This window comes from Ranitomeya imitator, chromosome 7, assembly GCF_032444005.1.
Source record: "Ranitomeya imitator isolate aRanImi1 chromosome 7, aRanImi1.pri, whole genome shotgun sequence".
In the NCBI taxonomy this organism is placed as follows: domain Eukaryota; kingdom Metazoa; phylum Chordata; class Amphibia; order Anura; family Dendrobatidae; genus Ranitomeya; species Ranitomeya imitator.
Window position 1 is genome coordinate 156870123 of NC_091288.1, and position 22461 is coordinate 156892583.

Below are 22461 nucleotides of genomic sequence, written 5' to 3' on the forward strand. Positions count from 1 at the left end.
ATTCATTTTGGCGCCCCCCCCCCCCCCTCCAAGGGCATATGCCCCCCGTCAGCCCCATCATTGCCCTCTCCTCTCCTCCCCCCCCACACACACCATTCACTTCTCTGCACATTCCCCTGCAGCGCGATACACACACACACACAATACTGAGACACACACATACGCACACACTCACCTACACACACACACACTCACACACATACACATTCACACACACATACATTCACACACACTCACATACACATTCACACACACACACATACATTCACACACACATTCACACACACTCACACACATACATTCACACACATACACACTCACATTCACACACTCACATACACACACTCCTCTCACCTCTCCTCGCGCTCTGCGCAGCAGCTCCATCGCCTTCCTCTGACACAGCCGGCCGCTGAATGATGACGTCATCCAGCGGCGCGTCTGTGTGAGAGGAAGCAGGAAGAAGACAGATCGTGAGGCTGGGCAGTGGAGCTGCAGGGATTTCTCCCTGCCCGCCGCAGCCACTCTGCAGGGGCTCCCCTCCCCCTCTGCACACACTGGGAGCCGGCACTCTGCAGCTTCTCTGTGCCGGCTGTCAGCTTGACAGTCGGCACAGAGAACAGCTGACTCCCAGTGTGGGGGGCGGCAGAATACAGCCGCCGGGGGAGACACTGTGGGCCGCCGAATTAGGCGGCCCGACTGCGCCCCCCTGCCGGCTGCGCCCGGGGCAAATGCCCCGGCTGCCCCCCCCCCTAGATACACCACTGCCAGTAAGTTGAAGGAGTTAGTAAAGGGCTTGTTTACGCCTTTTTTAGTTTAGCTAGGGGGTTTCCATTGTACATACTAGATGTGTCCTTAAAGATGGACATAGCCTTCGAGTGAGTGATTGAACGTTATGTTGCACCCTGGGTGGCAAAGTCATAGGCCTCAATTCATCATTAGCGGGGGGAGAAGGGGAGGTTTGGCACATTCCTTTTTTTGTTTTGTGGTATTGGTTGATTATTTTGGTGTCAAATGCATCAAAATGGTGCACTTGTTTCGTGATTTTGGCACAAACTAAATAAAGATATTTCTTCTTATCTTGAACTGTTTGCGCCAAAAATTTTGGTATGCTGGAATGACGTTGCACCAAATTTTGCAACTTTTTAAATTGTCTCAATTTATGAATTGGGCTAAAGCGTGGAAGGGTACACATAAAAAGTCTCAAACCACACACAACTAGACAAAAAACAGGTGCAGAGTCAATGATGAATCTGGGCCACAATCTTCTATGGTGGTTTTACCATATAACAGAGGCCTTATTTTTTATATACCAGCTTCCAATTATTCCAGGCAATGGCTACCCTAGTTATTCCACTTTCTCATCGGGGTGAGAGTGATGCTGATGGCATTGTGTTGACAGGTGCCTGTCAGGTTCTGGCGGCTGCCAGTAGGTATTGTGAACATCTCCTATTCTAATATTTTAAGAAGGCTTTTCTTGAAATCCATTTTCATGTCAGCAATAAACTGAATGTGGCATTACATATTCACTTTTGCATACTTAGAGGACTTTTCAACAAATTTTTCAGCATGTAATAATGGCTACAAAGTGAAATAAAATATATATTGTGAGATAGCGCTACCTGAGTGGGTTGGGGGACACTCGCTTGGCAACGGGATTAAAGCACTCAGGCATGGTTTCTCACAAAAACAGTCTATTTGGTTTATTTAGAACCAGAAACACATGGGCTACTTGCACATTGAACAAGTCTGTAGGAACATGTTCACACCACCAAGAAACTTGAAGACACGAAAGAGCACAGTGAGGCCAAAAATACTCTGTTGTAAAAAAATCACAGTAATAAGCAAGCGCTATTCCCAAGATGGAAAAACAGTGTATTTAGTTGATATGTTTTGTTGCAAAAAAATGTATACTAAGCTGCTAAGAGCGGTTTATTTAGGCATCATAAACCACACCACGACAGTTGATTATATACATCCCTGGAACATATTAACCACCGACAGTCTTTTCCAATGGCAGATACTTCTCTGCCCGTAACCCCCTTTATCTGGAGTTAGCTTACAGGAGCTCCACCTCCACACACTGAGTCCTGTCAGTCCTGATTCCCAAGAGAAAGCTGCCTCACTGGGATCACCGTCTTTGTGACCAGGGCAGCTCAGATAGTCCAGACCCGCAGTAAGAACTATAGCTTCCCCAACACAGTAGCCGTCCCAGTCTCTGCAGAAACGGCCTCTCCGTGGGCTTTTCAGGAAGTCCAGTCCCAGGCACTTCCGACACACAGGCCATCAGTCCATGGTCTCACCATGTGCTTCCAGGAATCCAGTCCACTCCAGGATATTTCAACACACTGACCATTCCAGTACCTCACACTCTGACCACTCAAGTCCATACACTCTGAACATGTGACCCTAACCCTGGTCACATTATGTACCTGTAACCACCCCCATAGGTGGGAGGTGTGCGTGGATAGCAAGTCCCGCCCAGCTCTCCGACTAACCCTGCAAGCCTCCCTTTTAACTATACAAATACTTGTGGAACTACAGGTCCCAGAACAACAATACTACAGGCTTACAGCGCAGACTCCCTCTGAGACACATACCGGCCATTTACAATTATGCCGGACACTTTCATTATCAGCATTACAGACATGCCTCCATGCTTATCCTGAGAAGCACATACAGCGCCCACTGGCCATAACATGGGTCACTGCTTCACAATATATATCGTTTTTTATTTCACCTCTCCATGGAAGAGATATTGGCAATCAAAGTATTTGGCACTTAACAAGCAATTGGACTTAGAAAGTTAACTCATTATCAAATAGTTTTCACTGGGGACATAATATCTCCGCAACAGAGGGTCAGAATTAAAAAAAAAATTAATAAAAATGTTTTTTTTCGACTCTGTAGCCACTAATACATTCTGTGCTCCGTTCAAAATGAAAAAAGATGAAAGGTCCTCTTTAAGAGAAATCTGTCACACCCCAACTGTTTATATGTGCACTAGATGGTGGCCCGATTCTAACGCATCGGGTATTCTAGCGTATGTATGTATGTATGTATATAGCAGCCACATAGAGTATAGCACAGGCCACATAGTATATAGGAGCCATGTAGTATATAGCAGGCACGCACTCTATAACACAGCCACGTAGTATTTAACACAGCCCACGTAATATATAACACAGGCCACGCAGTATATAACACAGGCCACGCAGTATATAACACAGCCCACGCAGTATATAACACAGCCCACGCAGTATATAGCAGTGTTGGCACCATATCCCTGTTAAAAAAAATAATTAAAATAAAAAATAGTTACTCACCCTCCGTCGTCCAGCGAAGCTATCCCTATGTGCGCGATGCGGCCGCCAGCTTCCGTTCCCAGAGATGCATTGCGAAATTACCCAGATGACTTAGTGGTCTCGCGAGAACGCTAAGTCTTCTGGGTAATTTCGTAATGCATCTCTGGGAATGGAAGCTGGCGGCAGCCGAGCGCCCATGGGCAGACGACGGAAGGTGAGAATAGCAGGTGTTTTGTTTTTTATTATTTTTAACATTAGATCTTTTTACTACTGATGCTGCATAGGCAGCATCAATAGTAAAAAGTTGGTCACACAGGGTTAATAGCAGCGTTAACGGAGTGCGTTACCCGCAGCATAACGCGGTTCGTTAACGCTGCCATTAACCCTGTGTGAGCGCTGACTGGAGGGGAGTATGGAGCGGGCACTGACTGGACGGAAGTAGGGAGGGACTAATTCTCGGCCGGACTGTGCCCGTCGCTGATTGGTCGCGGCTTGGCAGCCGCGACCAATCAGCGGCGCAGCTTTTTCGTGAAAGACAGACAGACGGAAGTACCCCTTAGACAATTATATAGTAGATGTAGCTTTTTCAATGACAAGTCCTTTATATTACCTTTACATGTCTAGTCCATTACTGAGAAATTGGCATTTCAGTTGATATGCAAATTAGTTTAAAAAGCAATTTGAAGCCTCTGGCACTCCAGATCTATTCCCCCACCCAGAGTCGCCTCTTCCTGCCTGACTGACAGCCTCTTTGCTATGTGACTTCAGACAAAGGAACAGTGAGATGTTCCTGGGTGAGCTAATAGATCTGGAGTGACAGAGGCTCTGGATCTAGCATAGTTCAAGCACTGAGTTTGCAGGGACAGACTGGCCATGTAAGGCTATTGCTGGATTTGTCTTAGACAGAGCTACATGTGCATATAAATAGTTTGGGGTGTAAAGTCCTGATGAGTTTACCTTGTATGGATGAAGTTCTTGTGCTAACCCTAGAATAGTACTGTATTCAGAACTTATGGAATATATATTTTTATATATAGAAGGGCAAGAAAATATTAGTTATCTTCATACATTTCAGTATCTTCCTTCGAATTCCATCTTGCTCTTGAGTAAAATTACCTATCAGCAGGCAGCAGGATATTCTCTTGTACGTCTTGGAACATAATATATATTTTTTGCTCGGTAATTGCACTTACTCTGAATAAATCTAAAGCCTCTAAAATAATGTTATTACCCTTTCACCATGATTTGTATCTGAAGTAGTTTGTCGTTTAATTTTACAAATTTTTTTTTCCTCAAGAAGGTTTTTATAGCTTGATCACAAGTCAAGCCTTCAGATATTATGGCAGACTCTTGCCAAGTTGTTCATTTTTTGATATGCAAATGACCCTTATATAGTTGCGAGGCTGTATCACTGCATGCCAGCTGTCTTTTTGTTTCATATGTAGTCAGGGTGAAAGAAGCAGCTGTATCTCAAGTCACATTTTAAATAATGGAGTAAAAATCTGCATAACCTTTTCCAATGATTTTTTGATTTGCAGCAAAAGAACGTACGTGCAGTATATTTATCCACAGTCAGACATTTGGGTGCAGCTTGCGTCTTTTATTTAATTATGCAGGAGGCACAAAATATTAAAAGGGTTGTCCACTATCCGGAACGTGAATCTCGAACAGGGTAAAATGCATAATATAACAAACACAGTAGGCACTCGCCCTCCCGGGGTCCAGTGGCGGCTCCCCACCATTGCTCCGGTCTCAGTGGTTTGGCTACAACGATAACGTAACATCTACAGCTCACATCACCATTGTAGCCAATCACTGAGCTCCACGGATTGCGCTGTCTATCTTGGCACAGCTACTGAGCTTATTGAAGGGCTAAATGTGTGACTTCACCACTGGCGCCAAACACTGACACCAAAGCAGCGGCACGAATCTGACGCTCAACCCAGGGAGGACGAATTTCTGCTGTGTTTGTTATTTTAGTTTTTTTTACAGTATTGGGGTCTACTTTTCTGAAAATGAACCACCCCTTTAAATCTATTTGGTTCAGAAAAATAAAGCTCTGCCTCTTATATGCACTCATGAGAAAAAGGGTAACGATGTTTTGAACCTTTGACTTTCAGGCTCCATATCTCACCATCCACTACTGCTTTGAATATGAGACTACCATCATTTTATAGACAATCATCTTGGCTATATCATAAGTACGTAAATTTGACTTGCAGCTTTTAAGCATATGATTAGTTATGCAGATTCTTGTCATGTCACTGCATTGTTACTGTTTTACTCCTGGAGGTGGAAAAATCTTTTTCTTCTTATATGCTACAAATTACCTGTTCTCACACTCCCTCATCGCTCAGTGTGTTATTAGGTTGATTCCAAGCGAAAGGTGACTGGTTTGAATCGAGCAGCAGCCATGAAGACGATTTCCCAAGAATAAAGAAAACGCATCATCTAGCTCATCGATAGCAATCTCTTGCAAAATAAAATTGCCAAAAGCATCATGTGAGTGCCATGACAATTGGAAGAATACGAAATAAAGTCCGTCCATACATTGAGAAGCCAAGAGGTGGACGTCCAGGCAAAATATCAGAGTCAATAAGTTGGGTCATCACAAGGACTATCCGTTCTAGCGCTACAAACACGGCAGTGGAGGTTGCACGTATACTTCATAGTAGTGACATCATAGGTGTCCATTCAAGCACCATGCGACACACATTGCACAAGTATGAAAAGGTGGCACGAAAAAATGTGAAGAAGCCTCGTCTTCAATATTGTCATAAGACGCGTCTGCTCGAGTTTCCAAATCAGTACAAAAAGTAGACAGAAGATTGGAAATGGGTAATCTGGAGCTACTGTATAAGACAAAAGTTAATAGACTAGACTCAGATGACTGCAAACGGGTCTGGAAGAAACAAGGGAAAAAGAATCAAACGGATAGAGAAGTTGAAGGAACTGTCAAGTTCGGTGGAGGAAGCCTGATGATATGTGGTTATTTCAAAGCCAAAGTAGTTGGATACTTGACCAGGATCGATGGTGATCTCCATGCAGAGCTATGTGTGAGTATCCTACAAGATGAGTTGCTTGGTACACTCAAGTACTATGAAAAGGAAATGAAAAGGACGACATAGTGTTCCAAGAGGACAACAACACAAAGCATACCGTATATACTCGAGTATAAGCTGACCCGAGTATAAGCCGACCCCCCTAATTTTGCCACAAAAAACTGGGAAAACCTATTGACTCGAGTATAAGCCTAGGGTGGAAATGCAGCATTTACCGGTGAATTTCAAAAATAAAAATAGATCATTATTTCCCCATAGCTGTGCCATATAGTGCTCTGCACCGTTCATTATTTCCCCATAGCTCTGCCATATAGTGCTCTGCACCGTTCATACTGCCCCATATAGTGCTCTGCACCGTTCATACTGCCCCCATATCTGTGCCCCATATAGTACTCTGCACCGTTCATACTGCCCCCATATCTGTGCCCCATATAGTGCTCTGCACCGTTCATACTGCCCCCATATCTGTGCCCCATATAGTGCTCTGCACCGTTCATACTGCCCCATATAGTGCTCTGCACCGTTCATACTGCCCCCATATCTGTGCCCCATATAGTGCTCTGCACCGTTCATACTGCCCCCATATCTGTGCCCCATATATGCTCTGCACCGTTCATACTGCCCCATATATGCTCTGCACCGTTCATACTGCCCCCATAGATGCTCTGCACCGTTCATACTGCCCCCATATCTGTGCCCCATACAGTGCTCTGCACCGTTCATACTGCCCCATATATGCTCTGCACCGTTCATACTGCCTCCATAGATGCTCTGCACCGTTCATACTGCCCCCATAGATGCTCTGCACCGTTCATACTGCCCCCATAGATGCTCTGCACCGTTCATACTGCCCCCATAGATGCTCTGCACCGTTCATACTGCCCCCATAGATGCTCTGCACCGTTCATACTGCCCCCATAGATGCTCCACATAAATCTGTGCCGCTGCTGCGATAAAAAAAAGCCATACTCACCTCTCTTGATTGCAGCTCCCGGCGTCTCGTTCCGGCGTCCGGTCCCGGCGTCTCTGCACTGACTGATCAGGAAGAGGGCGCCGCACACACTATATGCGTCATCGCGCCCTCTGACCTGAACAGTCAGAGCGGAGCGACGCCGGGAAGACGGAGCGGCGCCCGTCGGCTGGAACGGGGACAGGTAAATATGACATACTTACCTGGTCCCGACGTCCGGCTCCCTCTGCCTGTCCCACGGTCTTCTGTGCTGCAGCTTCTTTCTCTATCAGCGGTCACCGTTACCGCTGATTAGAGAAATGAATAGGCGGCTCCACCCCTATGGGAGGTGGAGCCACCTATTCATTTTTCTAATGAGCGGTCCCACGTGACCGCTGAAGAGGGGAAGAAGCTGCAGCACAGAAGACCGTGGGATGGCAGGGACAGCGCCAGGATCGCTGGGACTAGGTAAGTATACCTCAGCGCCCTCTCCCCCTCACCCACCGACCCTGCCACCCACCTTGACTCGAGTATAAGCCGAGAGGGGCACTTTCAGCCCAAAAATTTGGGCTGAAAATCTCGGCTTATACTCGAGTATATACGGTATGTTGAGATTGGCGAAGAAATGGTTCAATGACAACAAAATAGAGGTGCTGGATTTTTCCCCACGGTCCCCGGACCTCAATGCAGTCAAACACTTTTGGATACAGTTGAAGAGACTTGAAGAAAAAGCTGTATACATGCCCAAGTGAGTCGACCAAAGCACCGCCAACTTTGGGCATGTGTAGCAGAGACCTGGGATCAAAATTTGGTTGTGACATGCTTGAATCTGATCAAGAGCATGCCCAGAAGGATTCAGGCAGTATTGAAAGCCAAAGCTGGATTTACAAAATTCTAACAAAATAATAAAAATTTAGATTTTTAGGAGCAAAACGGTAACATTGCAGTAACATGATAAGAATCTGCATAACTAATCATATGCAGAATAGTTAGAAGTCAAATTTATGTATGAGGTAGCCATGATGATTTTCTGTAAAATAATAGTAGTCTCATGTTCTAAGCTATAGTGGATGGTGAGATATAGAGCCTGAAAGTCAAAAGTTCAAAACATTGTTACCCTTTTGCTCGTCAGTGTATATATTATGAAATTAGTGCATTAATGCTTTTTTTGTCACCATATTCTGAGACCATTCGCGTTTTCATTTTTACCTTGATGGAACGGCATGAGGGCTTGCTTTTTGCGGTGGTGTACTGATCTTGTTTATATCATTTTGTCATAGATGTAATATTTTTGCATGGTGAGCTGACGTTCTTATTTATACTGGTTTGAGGGACCATCTTGTTGAATTTTTTGGTGGTGTTACGGTGACCGAAAGAACACAATTCTAACACAATATGTTTATTTTTTATTTATTTTTAATGGAATGGGATAAAGTGATTTGAAACTTTATTTTTTTTATTTCTGTTTCTATATTTAAAACTTTTTATCTTTATCTTTTTTAGTTCCAATGCGAATTTGAACCTGCGAGTGTCTACCACTTATTCTATATAGTACAGTACCATAGTATTGCAGTACATAGAGAAAATCACGGTTTCATGTGAGGCCTAGCCTGGTCTACATGGAATATCATTATTTGAGGCACAGGGGCCTTCACCAGGCTCCCAGCTGCCATAGCAATCCTTTGGCACTCCATGATTGTGTTGCAGTGGGGCCCATGGGTTTGTATAATCTGGAGCCAGCTGTTATGATGCGGGCTCACCTCCTGAGCCCTCATCATACACGGAGACCTCATATTGCATGATCCAGAAATATCAAAGCAGTACACTCAGTAGTCCCATAAATAATGAATGGAGTGGAGGCTGAGCATGCGCACCGACACTCCATTCAATGCAGGCTTGCCAAACCCAGTTCTCAGGGTTGGAGAACTGATGTAAAGATCCCATGGATAATCGATAACTTGATTTTTTTTTTTTTTTTAGAATAACACTTTACATTTTAGGTTTATTTTATCTCGTATATCCCTGTTGCGGGCATTTTGGGTTTTGCAATCTATGATTTGGACTATAATAATGTATGGGTGTAAGAATATTTAGTATATCATATTTAATTATAAATATTCTATTTGATTTTTTAATATAAAGCAGAATTAATCATAAGACAATTAAAAGCAAAAGATTCAGTGTATTTATAAAATTATACTCAATGATGCCTGTATTACTGTCTGTCAAAGGTAATGGAAAATATAATTTTGTACTGGCAAAATCTTTATTGCTCATTACACAATCATTATTAGGTTAAGCCATGCTTATTACAATGTATTAGTGTTACATTCTAGTTTCCATTGAATGTTCTATGATGCTTCCTAAAATATATGATTTGACCATATAGACAGAGTATTACATCACGAGGTTTCTAACATTTTAACTCTACCTCTACCAACTTCAAAAATGATACATCACTTAAACCCCTTTAAGCAATACCTGGATTAAAGCCCAAGATGTTACGGCACCCATACCACTTTAAGCACTACCAGGCTTAAACCCCCTAATTTTACAGCACTGAAACCCCTTTGAGCACTACCTGGACTAAACCCTAAAAATGTTATAGCACCCAAACCATTTTGAGCTACCTAGCCTAAACCCCAAAATGTTACAGCGCGCATTCCCCTTTGAGCACTGCCAGGATTAAACTCTAAAATGGTACAGCACCCAAACCATGTTGCGCACTACCTGGACTAAACCCCCAAATTTTACAACACCAAAACCTCTTTGAACACTACCTGGACTAAACCCCAAAATGTTACTGCACTAAAACCCCTTTGAGCAATGCGAGGATTAAACCTCAAAATGTTACAGCACCCAAACCATGTTGCCCACTACCTAGACCAAACTCCCAAATTTTACAACACTGAAACCCCTTTGAGCACTAACTGGACTAGACCCCAAAATGTTATAGCAACCTTTGAGCGCAATCTGGATTAAATTGGTGTCTCATCTTATTAAATTAAAAACTAGCAATTTGCAATTTATGTCTTATTAAAAATCCTCTCCATTCTTAGGAACAATTTGCTTTTTTTTATTCATTGGTTACAGGTTTAGTATAGTTTAGACGGTTGACCCGGTTACTCTGCGGTGTCTGGTTTTCCAGGCAAGGAGCACGCGCTTGTAAGTTGTTGGCTTTAGAGTTTACAAGCGCTATTCTGCAGTGGGCCGGATTGCTGGATCCAGCACTGGCCACTCTTCTGATGCTGCACAGGCAAAACTGTCCCTGCTTTCAGCATTAGAGAGCGGTCAGTTCAGGCCAGCAGCTCAGCCATTCCACTGGCCCGGACTGTCAGTCTTCAGGAGCACACGATTCCCCGGACACACAAGATGCTGGGAGGCATGGGAGCTGTGCGCTCCTGAATATCTACAGAAAACTAGACAAAATCTGTGATAGTGAAGATATCTGACACATTCTAAGAAATGTACTATTGATTTGAACAGTCTTTTGTTTAGGATGTGTCAGAAAATTCCAGTGTGAGAAATCCCAGAGTTAAAGCCCCCGTCACACACAGCGAGATCGCTAGTGAGATCGCTGCTGAGTCACAAGTTTTGTGACGCAACAGCGATCTCAGTAACGATCTCGCTATGTGTGACACATAGCAGCGACCAGGCCCCTGCTGTGAGATCGCTGGTCGTGTCGGAATGGCCTGGGCCATTTTTTGATCATTGAGGTCCCGCTGGGTAGCACACATCGCTGTGTTTGACACCTTACCAACGACCTCGCTGACAGGACGTCCCATTGAATCATCATGAAATAGCATCGTTCTACAGGTCGCTACAGATCGCTGCTGCGTCGTTGGGGAGATCGCACTGTGTGACATCTCACCAGCGACCACATAGCGACGCTTGAGCGATCCCTGACAGGTCGTATCGTTGTCGGAATCGCTCAAGCGTCGCTATGTGTGACGGGGCCTTTAGGGTACCGTCACACAGTGGCATTTTGATCGCTACGACGGCACGATCCGTGACGCTCCAGCATCGTAACAATATCGCTCCAGCGTCGTAGACTGCTGTCACACTTTGCAATGTACGACGCTGGAGCGATAATTTCATGACGTATGTGCGATGTAGAAGCCGTTGGTTACTATGCGCACATCGTATACGATATATGTTACACCATGCGATCATGCCGCCACAGTGGGACACTAGTCGATGAAAGAAAGTTTCAAACGATCTGCTACGACGTACGATTCTCAGCGGGGTCCCTGATCGCAGGAGCGTGTCAGACACAGCGAGATCGCTGGAACGTCACGGATATATCGCTGGAACGTCACGGATCGTGCCGTCGTAGCGATCAAAATGCCACTGTGTGACGGTACCCTTAGTACTGAATACTTTTGAGGGCTGTAACATTTTCATCTGATCGCTATCTACAATGGTAATGCTGCTCAATTAATTTAGGAATTTGAGAATTAACAGAGACACAATGTAAGTTATCAAGAAAAGCAGATGCTAAACAATTCTTTTCAAGGGGATTGACAGCATTTTATTTCACACTAGATGGTGGCCCGATTCTAACGCATCGGGTATTCTAGAATATGTATGTATGTATGTATGTATATAGCAGCCACATAGTATATAGCACAGGCCACGTAGTATATAAGAGCCATGTAGTATATAGCTAAAACTACGTGCCCTGTGCTATATACTATGTGACTGCTATATACATACATATATACATACATATTGTAGAATACCCGATGTGTTAATACAGGCCACGCAATATATAACAGTGGCCACGCAGTATATAACAGCCCAAACAGTATATAACACATCCCATGCAGTATATAGCAGCCACACAGTATATAACACAGGCGATGCAGTATATAACACAGGCCACGCAGTATATAACACTGGCCACGTAATATATAGCACAGCCCACGTAGTACATAACACAGCCCACATAGTAGCTCACACTGGCCACGTAGTATATAGCAGCCACGTGGTATATAACACAGACCACACAGTATATAACACTGGCCACGTAATATATAACACAGCCCATGCAGTACATAACACAACCCACATAGTATGTAACACTGGCCAGGTAGTACATAGCAGCCACGCGGTATCTAACACAGCCCACGCAGTATATAACAGTGTGGGCACCATATCCCAGACAAAAATAGTTCTATACTCACCCGCCGGGATCCAATCCAGCGAACTTGAAGCTCTGGCGATGCGCGTGCGGCTGTCGCCATCTTCCGTTCCCAGGGTGCATTGCGAAATTACCCAGATGACTTAGCGGTCTTTTTTTGTTTTTTTATTATTTTTAACATTACATCTTTTTACAATTGATACTGCACAGGCAGCATCAATAGTAAAAAGTTGGGGACACACAGGGTAAATAGCAGCGGTAACGGAGTGCGTTACCCGCGGCATAACGCGGTCTGTTACCACTGGCATTAACCCTTTGTGAGCGGTGACTGTAGGGGAGTAGGGCGCCAGGCACTGACTGCAGGGGAGTAGGGAGGGACTAATCAGACTGTGCCCGTCGCTGATTGGTCGCGGTAGCCATGACAGGCAGCTGGCGAGACCAATCAGCGACGCGGGATTTCCATTACGGAAGTTGCAGACAGAAAGACGGAAGTACCCCTTAGACAATTATATATATATAGATGAAGGACACTTATTATGTATATGCAGGAAAGCAGAGAAAATGTTTGGTAGCTGTGTTTCTCACTTCTGATACCACCACAGTCACTAGAGAAGGGTCCCAAGCCCCTTTTCATTTTCACTGCTTCTGCAGATTAATGGATTAACCTGGTCGATCAAGTGCACTGCCACGCCATTTAAATCCAATATACGCACGGTCACCAAATATCCTGCGCTTGTCTTGTTCATTAGAATAGGGCATATTCATGATACCTGCCAATCATGCAGATGTCTCGGTAGGTACCACTTATCTGCACCAGCCACCTCCGATTTGTAAGTGAGCAGCGCCAGATTTATTGTCTATGGGATTTACAGAAACAGCCAAGTCATTGAATAGAGTGTCCATGTGCATGCAACCACAGTAAGGAAAAACAAAGGATCTTGTGATAAAAGTAGTAGTGATGAGTGAGTATACTCGTTGCTCGTGTTTTCCCGAGCACGCTCGGTTGTCCTCCGAGTATTTATGACTGCTCGGAGATTTAGTTTTCATTGCCGCAGCTGAATGATTTACAGCTACTAACCTGCATGATTACATGTGGGGATTCCCTAGCAACCAGGCAACCCCCACATGTACTCAGCCTGGCTAGTAGCTGTAAATCATTCAGCTGAGTTGATGAAAGCTTAGTCTCCGAACACTAACAAATACTCGGAGGTCACCCGAGCAACGAGTATACTCGCTCATCAATAATCACAAGGTTTCCAGGGTTCAGAATCTCAGCAATCAGGCATATATTATCCATCTTTTGGATCCCAAAAGGGCTTTTATAAATGTGATGGTAGAGGTGCAGCGTCTGCAAATTTGCGACAACAGTAATGGGACCACAAGATGAAAGGTTTCTCATCAGTATCAAATCAAATATGTGTGCTGTTCAACTAGAGAGATACAAAATAAGAACTGCAGAACATGTGCGTAACGTAGCCAGTGGTAATAAAACCTATTTAGGGCCAATGCTGCACTTTGTGAACGTGCACGGAAATGTTGACCGTTTTGTTTTTCTGGGTTAGAACAAGTTAAGGGTGTTGTCTGATATCTAGAATGCCTTTCATAAGTAGCTATTTTTAAGATTTTTTTTTAAGACAGTCTTTGTGAGACTAAGAACAAATCAAGCCACACATGAAAATTGAAGCAGTGATCACTAAGCTTCGTCTTGCGTACTTTGAACACATCATACAAATAGTGCAATCACTGGAGAAGAACATGGAAGAATAGAAGGAGCAAGACTAAGAGGAAAACCAGGAACCCGATGGCATGATACAATCAAGATAAAAAGCAGAGAAGACCCTGGTGGTGGACCTATGTAGGCTTGCACAAGATGGATCTTCCTATAGAGCGTTCATCCATCACCATGGCTCAAGACCGAGCAGAAGACCATTAAATAATAATAATTTTTAAGATATAACTACTTTTGTAATTAACGTTACAACAATTTCCCAGTTTTCTCCCTATACAGCTAACCACTATATGTGCTTTTTTCCACTTCCTGTGATGCATCATTTGAGAGGGGGGTGTGACATGAGGGTGTGGTAATAGAAGTAGTGTGAGTGACAGTAGTTCCACCCCCTGATTATGATTCGTTTAAAGGCAGTGATGGACGCTGTGGGCCGGTGCAGCTGTCACTCACTCTACTCCTATCACAGCCCCAGGATGATGACTAATTTCAGGGAAAGATATAGTCGTGGTACAAGTAGGGACCATGGGGGAAGACTTTCACGAACGGTGATAGAAGTTGCATGATGTGAACTGCAGGGCCATCCTTCTGTGATGTCCCATTTGAAACTTCCCTGAAATTAAACATCACAGGACGTTAAAGTAAAAAAAAACAAATATAAGGATTAGCTGTATAGGTAGATAAGTAGGGAATTTTATAATAATGCAAATTACAAAAGTGGTTGGATAAATATTTATAAATGGTATTATAGCTATCGTACAGCCCCTTTAAGCATCCATTAAGGGGCTGTGATCAGAAAAAAATATGCGTCTGAGAGACCGAGAGAAGCCAAATTGATGTCGTTCATAAAGTTTGACTTTCTTCAGTACAAATTAATAATAAAACTGTCCCTTCTTTTGGGTAAGGCAAAACAAATCAAATGGTCTCACCAACTTGCTGTCGCAGGCACTTCTTAGTCTTCAACATAGACTGTCCACCATGAACTGTCATTCTCCAGCCCCAGCACAACACTCTGCAGATCTAACCTGCCTGTTATTAGGCCTGTAAGACATGGACTGGAGTATGGGAGCAACCGTTTCCTCCCATGCTCTCTTGGTCGCTCCTAAATTCTGAACCCCAAATCTAGTCAGAATAAAAATCATCTTAGTAGCCCATTGTTTCTGATGCACTTTCTCCCAGGATTTGCATCACCGAGCCCAGCCACCTCAGTGACACACATCAGCATCCAGGACCTTATGTGTATACATGTAAATAAAGAAAATGTTTTATCCTTACGGATGTGGTGACTTATCCTTATTACTTGGTGTATAGATGATAAATGTTATTTGTGATAAACCCATTTAGGCTGTGTCCAAACTTAGTTTACTTCTCTCAAATCACAGTATCGTAGCATTCAGTACTTTTGTATCCATTGAAAAAAGAGAAAGCCAATGGACCCATGAGAGACACCAGTTCATTACTGATCTTTCAAACATATATTTGTTCTGTCTCTCGCATATGTTCTGAATCCTATAAAAATGAGAGCCATGACCCCAGTGTGAACAAAGACTACATTAATTTCCAATAATAATCGCATTTATGTTTCATTTTTTTTTTACATTTTCCTTCTGAGTTTTTTGCTTAAACTTTCTCGGTATTTTAAGCAAATAGTACAGCAAATCCAGATAGTGAAAAAATTCAAATCTTCCTTTATTTCATATGTGCAGCAATCATAAAATCCATAAACAGGTAATGCGTTTCGAACAAACAGTTCTTTGTCAAGCCTTTGGCTTTGAGTAGACAAAGAACTGTTTGTTCGAAGTGAGTTGCCTGTTGTGGGAGCACCAGACATTGTGGACTTTATGGATTTTATGATTGCTGCACAAATGAAATAAAAGCTTTGTATATTTTTTTCACTATCCAGATGTGATGGACTATTTATATTATTGACAAGGTGATTACAAACCACCGTGCACCCGGGGGAACAAAACTGACATGGTCAGCTGATCACTTAGATCTTATAACTTTCTTAGTATACAGTAGGATTGATAAGTTTGTATAGAACAGTAGTTTTTTATCGGTTCCATTTCTTTCTTTTTTTTTTTTTTTTTACAGGCTTCTGATCAAAAACCTGTAGCATCAGTGTCCCTGAATCTCCACACTAATATACCCGGAGTGTATACTGGGAGATGTAAGTATATTTGATAAAATGTATAATAGTATAAAAGGAAACATTTTGTACAGTATTGTTAATACCCTCTCGGACAATCATCGTTTATTTTGTATTCTAGTCTCCATTTATTTTCTTTGCTTTTTCTTAGAATCCATTTTATGTGTCTTGCCGCCGTTGATGGGTTTATTGATTTGCAATAGGACTTTTGCAATTTAATAGTCTATGGCTGAAATCTAGTGGCTTCTAATTAAGATCATTACTGGTAGAATATATGAAATGACTAAAACTCGTTCAGGTCTGCAATTCAAAGCTGGTACAACCTCCTAATCTAGTAGCTAAGTCTTTCTTTGGCAAAAATTTAATGAGGTCGTCTCATCAATAAAAAATAGGTAAAATTGCATAGATACTATAAAAACAAGCAGGTTTGCAATTTACCTCTTGTTAATAAACCTCTCTGTTCCTAAGGACTAGAGGGAATTTGATAGTTTCTGGCCATCTCTGAGCGAACACTTGGAAGTTGTGTGCTACACAGGTTGGGAGCATCGGATTGCTGAATCAAAGCTGCTCTTTCCTAACCGCATCGGACAAGACAGGGAATTCGGGCCAGGTGCCCTGCCCTGTAGACAGTCAAAACTGTCGAGTCACCAAGCGGGCACTGACCTTTGGCAAGCGGGAAGCCTGGAAGCAGAGGAGCACTCCTGAAGATTGAAAGAGAGACAACCAGATTTAGAAGCTGCCTCCTGTGTATGCTTCAGAAGAGCCATTTACAGCTAATTTAGTGGACGTTCTTGCATGCACAATATGAAGTGTTGCCTTACCAGTCATAGATCAGAGTTACGTGCACTACGCTTTTTTTCAGTTGTCGCAATACATCGGTGGCTAATTTGGGCAGTGATGCATTGGGCAGTGTTTTCAGAATGGACATTAGTAAATCATAAAGGGACACGTTAGTTTCAGTCAGTGCTGTTATCTGGTGTGGGTGCCTCAAATTCCCTGACATGATATTCTGTAAATTCTAGTCCTCCATGTCGAATAATACAGTATATATTGTAGTACTGAGACATCTGGAAAAGTGTCTTGGGAAAATTTAGCATTCTTTGTCCACGCCCGTTGCCTATTCCTGGTCTCCTGGCTTTCCGAAAAGTAGATTTCATACTGAAAAAGCTTAAATAATAAGGTGACTTAAATAACAAGGTGACCCTCTAATTAGGTGAATAAATGATTCCCAAGAATTTGTCGCACTTTTACATATTTTCTCTTAAGGGTATACTACAATGCTTTGATGTTACCATTATATTTTTTAGGTCTTCAATTAAATTTTACCATGACCTGGGGAGACCAGCATTACCTTGGGCTTACCGGACTAGAAATAGTGGGGTCCGATGGTGAAGCGTTGTCCCTAAGCATGAATATTATGACAGCCTCACCCCCGGATCTCAGCGTGCTTCCTGAATACCAAGATGACAGCAGAACTTTAGACAAGTATGTTTAACATCACTGATTACCTTGTGATCAGTATAACACTGTCATTATGTTCTTTACATTAGTGAGGGTCGATAGTTATGTTTTCTGGAGATCCAGTATACCACAAGTTTTACCATTGTTTTCAGTAGGTGTCACTGTGTGACGGAGCTTTAGTTAGCATCTCTGTAGCTTTTATTGTGAAAGTTGCATCGTTGTACAAAGGAGCGTGGCAGGTGACTCACGCTGCCCAAACCATAGACCAGACAAATATCCATGTTTTACTATGAAACACTACAGTGAGGTGACTGAGTGAACTAGTCTGACAGGTGTTTGTGGCCCACCTCTGTTTGACTGACAGATCTCTCCCTATACACACAGCGGGAGAGACCTTCAGTAAAGTATTGCTGGGTGGGAGGGAGCCGACAGAACCTGCCCACCGACACCGCCTGCCCACCTGGATCTTGTCACTTAGTCACCTTGTATGACTCCCCACTTCATACAAACGTAGGGAGAGACCTGTAAGTGAAACATTGCTAGGAGGGAGACGATACCACCTGCCCACCGACACCGCCTGCCCACCTGGATCTAGTCACTTAGTCACCTTGTAGACTCCCCACTTCATGTTCATAGTATGTTGTCTCTGAAACACCACAGCTTTTCAGGGTAAACCATGGATATTTGTAATGATGGGGCCCATCTTATCCTTTCTAATGCCAAGCGTGAAATATTTGATAAATCCCTATGATTTGCTGCAGGTTTTTCTTTTGCAGAAAATTGGTAGCATGCCCAACTCTTGTGAAAAAGTACCCTTGGGCTGAAAACTCACTAGCATATGGGATCTGATGCAAGATGCTAATGACCCTCGGCTGCAGCTCTGCTGCGGGCGTGATCCGAGTGTCAGAGCTCGGTGCTCCGATCCTATCGCAAGAGAGAATCCCTGCACAGGTGCGGAGGAGACGGAGAAAGTAATTTCTCCGACTCCTCCATGGCCTGACTCCGCGTACAGTATATCGGCCTGCACTGGGATGACATCCAACTGCAGTCCAATGTTTCACATGCATCCATAGACTTGTATAGGTGTGAGTGCGCCAAGTCTCACTGCCATTATTCTCTCATGTCGAATCAGCATGACAATCGTAGATCTGAGTGGCCCCATAGTATAACACTGAGCCGAGTTCAATGTCATGTTTTATCACATATTGGGAAAATTGTGGTAAATTTCTGCGCTGCTGAATCATTAGAATTCCATAATTATTAGTACATGTGGCTTTATTGTTCTACGCGTTTCAGAGTTTGACTCCTTCATCAGGAAACACCACAGGCGTAGAATAATATAGCCACATGTACTAATAATTATGGAATTCTAGTGATTCAGCACCGCAGAAATTTACCACAATTTTCCCAATCTGTATTTAACGGCCGGTCCTTCCTGGACTCTGGGATCTGCTGCAGCGAATCCTTTCAACGCTTCAACTCCGCTACATCTGGTGAGTGCAATCCTATGGATTAACCTTTTATCCTTCTCAGATAAGACACTATTTGCGCTCTTTCCTTCAAAAGTTTTCATGTTTTATCACATAGCGCTCTACCTTGTTTTATCACATAGCGCTCTACCTTGTTTTATCACATAGCACTCTACCTTGTTTTATCACATAGCGCTCTGCCTTGTTTTATCACATAGCACTCTGCCTTGTTTTATCACATAGCACTTTTCCATGTTATACGCTGGTGTGACCCCGGCCTTATTCTGTAGCTCAGGTGTTTCATGCAGACATCCTTCTGGGGGGGGGGGGGGGGGCTCATACAAATTGGCAGTTATAGTTTATTAGGAAATTTCTCTATAAGCTTTGATCAGATAGCATATGGAGAGAATGGTGGAGATACGATCTAAATCCTACGGACAAAACATTACCTCTTGTAATGCTGATCGTATGGCAGTAGGTTTGCTTCATTTTGCTCGTAATAAATTAGGGATACTGTTAGTTTGATACTTTCTTTTTTACAGTTTGCTAATCTATTAATCCTTAATGGGGTTGTATACTACCCGTACAACCTCTCTTTAAATAAAGTAGTCCCTTGTAAAATAGTGACACCATATACTCCCCACCTGCAGTGGCATTGCTCCCACTATTTCTGCTCTGGATGAGCCAGGGCTCGTGTGACAACCAGCAGCCGCTGTTGGACTTACTACTAGTGATGAGCGAATATACTCGTTACTCGAGATTTCTCGAGGACTCTCGGGGGTCCTCCGAGTATTTTTTAGTGCTCGGAGATTTAGTTTTCCTCGCCTCAGCTGAATGATTTACATCTGTTAGTTAGCTTGATTACATGTGGGGATTCCCTAGGAACCAGGCAACCCCCACATGTACTTATGCTGGCTAGTAGCTGTAAATCATTCAGCTGCGGTGATGAAAACTAAATCTCCGAGCACTAAAAAATACTCGGAGGACCCCCGAAAATGCTTGGGAAATCTCGAGTAACGAGTATATTCGCCCATCACTACTTACTACAGTACTTCTGCTTGTCTGAGGTCATCCAACTGCATGGTCCTAAGATAGACGGAAGTGTTCGTGGGCAGCACATTCAGCAGAACCTTCTTAGTACGGATGTCATTACCCAGTTGGTCTAGAAACATGACAGGTTTAGTAACTCCATACCATAACTTCCAATTTTTTGGAAAATTACCCTTGATGCCCTGTCAATATAGGAAGCTCCCTCTCTGTGAGTGTAAGCCAGAACTACAGCAAGTCATTCCTAAAGGTCTCGAGCATCTTCCTATATACAATGCCAGTTGTTTGCTACTCCATCCAAGAAGCATGATGAGCCATTTTATTTACCTGCTGATAACCTTCTGCTGATTGGAAACGCCTGATCATCTGATATCTGCCTCATGCTAATAAAGGGTCTCTGTTGATTTCTCTCCACTACCCGGGCTCGTATCCACTTTTCCATTTTGTTCCTGTAAAAGCTTTAGACTTTTGGTAACAACCTACTATACAATATATATAAGTATTCCCATTAGCTTCATTTTCTGATGAATTCCTTTTTTTGGTTTCCTAGACTCATTGATGGTATGAACATTACCAGTGAGGATTCCCACATGTGGCTTATCCCATTTACCTGCGGAGAAAATCACACCATCACCATCAGTTTTGATAAAGCTGAAGCGGTTGCAGGGCTGAGGTTTTGGAATTACAATAAGTCTCCTGAAGACACATACAGAGGGGTAATGTTTTTCCTATCTTCTTGGTAAATTAATATTGCATCATGAGAACCTCGGAAATAAACAGTTGTGAGAAACTAATCTTTACCTTCCATAGAATCCATCAAACAGCAAAAAATATACTTATGTCGCTAATGGTTCTTTTTTTTTTCATTTTCTTTTTGATTTGTTGCCCATTTTTTAAATTCATTTTTATTTTATTCCTTTTTTCTATTGAAGAGGAAGAATCCAGCGTAAGTAAAATGTCCAATTTAATGACAAAATAAATCACATGCATAGAAACAAGGTAAGTGCGGTTCTGGTCACAGTGGATACAACCAACGCATTTCAGCTCCGATGAGCCTTACTCATGGTTGTATCCATTGTGACCAGAATCTTACCATGTTTTTATGGATGCGATTTATTTCTTCAATAAAATTGGACGTTTTACTTGCCTTCTTCCACGCTGGATTCTTCCTCTTGGTTTGCCTTAGCCGGATCCCAGGCTTTTCCTTTCGCTTCTCAGCAGGATTGTGGCTGCATCAACGGTGAGCTGACTCTCCTTTTCTCCTTCTCCACTTGTTTCCATTTTTTTTTACTATTGGTGGATTGCTGCTCGTGTAAGCTACAGTAAGATAAGATGTAACTTGTTGCTCCCCATTATTCATCTTTAACTTAAAGGGAACCTGTGAGCAGGTTTAAATACCCCAAACTAATGCTCTGCTACTTACTACCATACCGTTGTTTTAGAAATCGGAGTTTTAATTTTAGACATTTATTGTTAAATTGTTAAACAAATTAGCCTCTAGTGCAACATGGGGCGCACGGCACACTGCTCTGCGGCCTCCTGTCTCTTGTAAGTGATTGACAGGTCACTCGTCCGTCTGTGCCCTGCTTCCCGCGGCCTCGATCTAGTGCAAGTTCTGTCATTCCCCAGAGCGGTACACGCGCAGCACAGTCCTGATGAAGACTTCATACTTTGCAGATCGCTCCAGACTCTGACCGTCCTCTTCATTAGAATGGTGCCTGAATGTGCAGCCGGAGTGAAGGAGACTGTCACTATCTGGTGCAATCTGCAGACTATGAAGTCTTCTTCATCAGGATTGTACTGCGCATGCACTGCCTCAGAGAATGACAGCACTTGTACTAGATTTCGGGTGGGGGAAGCAGGGCACTGAAGGCACAATTCCAGTGTTTTTTTTATGTTGCATCTCTGCAGTTCTGCTTCTAATCTAAGTACCCAGCCCTAGTATCATACCTACCAGCTGCAGTCTTCAGCTGTTCCCAGCACCACCACTGTCAGAGGTCACAACTCAATGTAAGTCTATGAGAGCCAGAACAAGGTCCTCATAGACTTACATTGAGAGCTTTTATACCTATAAATTACTCCCTAGAGTGTAAGATATCTGACAATTCATTAAAATAAATATTACTTTTTTTCATCATAGTACACACAATTAA

The 22461-nt window shown here is 43.1% G+C and overlaps 1 protein-coding gene across 1 annotated transcript in view; it reads left to right on the forward strand.

Moving 5' to 3' along the window:
* The window catches only part of KATNIP (katanin interacting protein), a 259496-nt gene that overhangs the window by 166052 nt on the left and 70983 nt on the right, over positions 1–22461 (forward strand). Inside the window, exons 18-20 of the mRNA XM_069733957.1 lie at positions 16277–16352; positions 17639–17816; positions 20859–21024. Coding sequence (XP_069590058.1) covers positions 16277–16352; positions 17639–17816; positions 20859–21024 — 420 coding nt within the window. The remainder of the gene's footprint in view (positions 1–16276; positions 16353–17638; positions 17817–20858; positions 21025–22461) is intronic.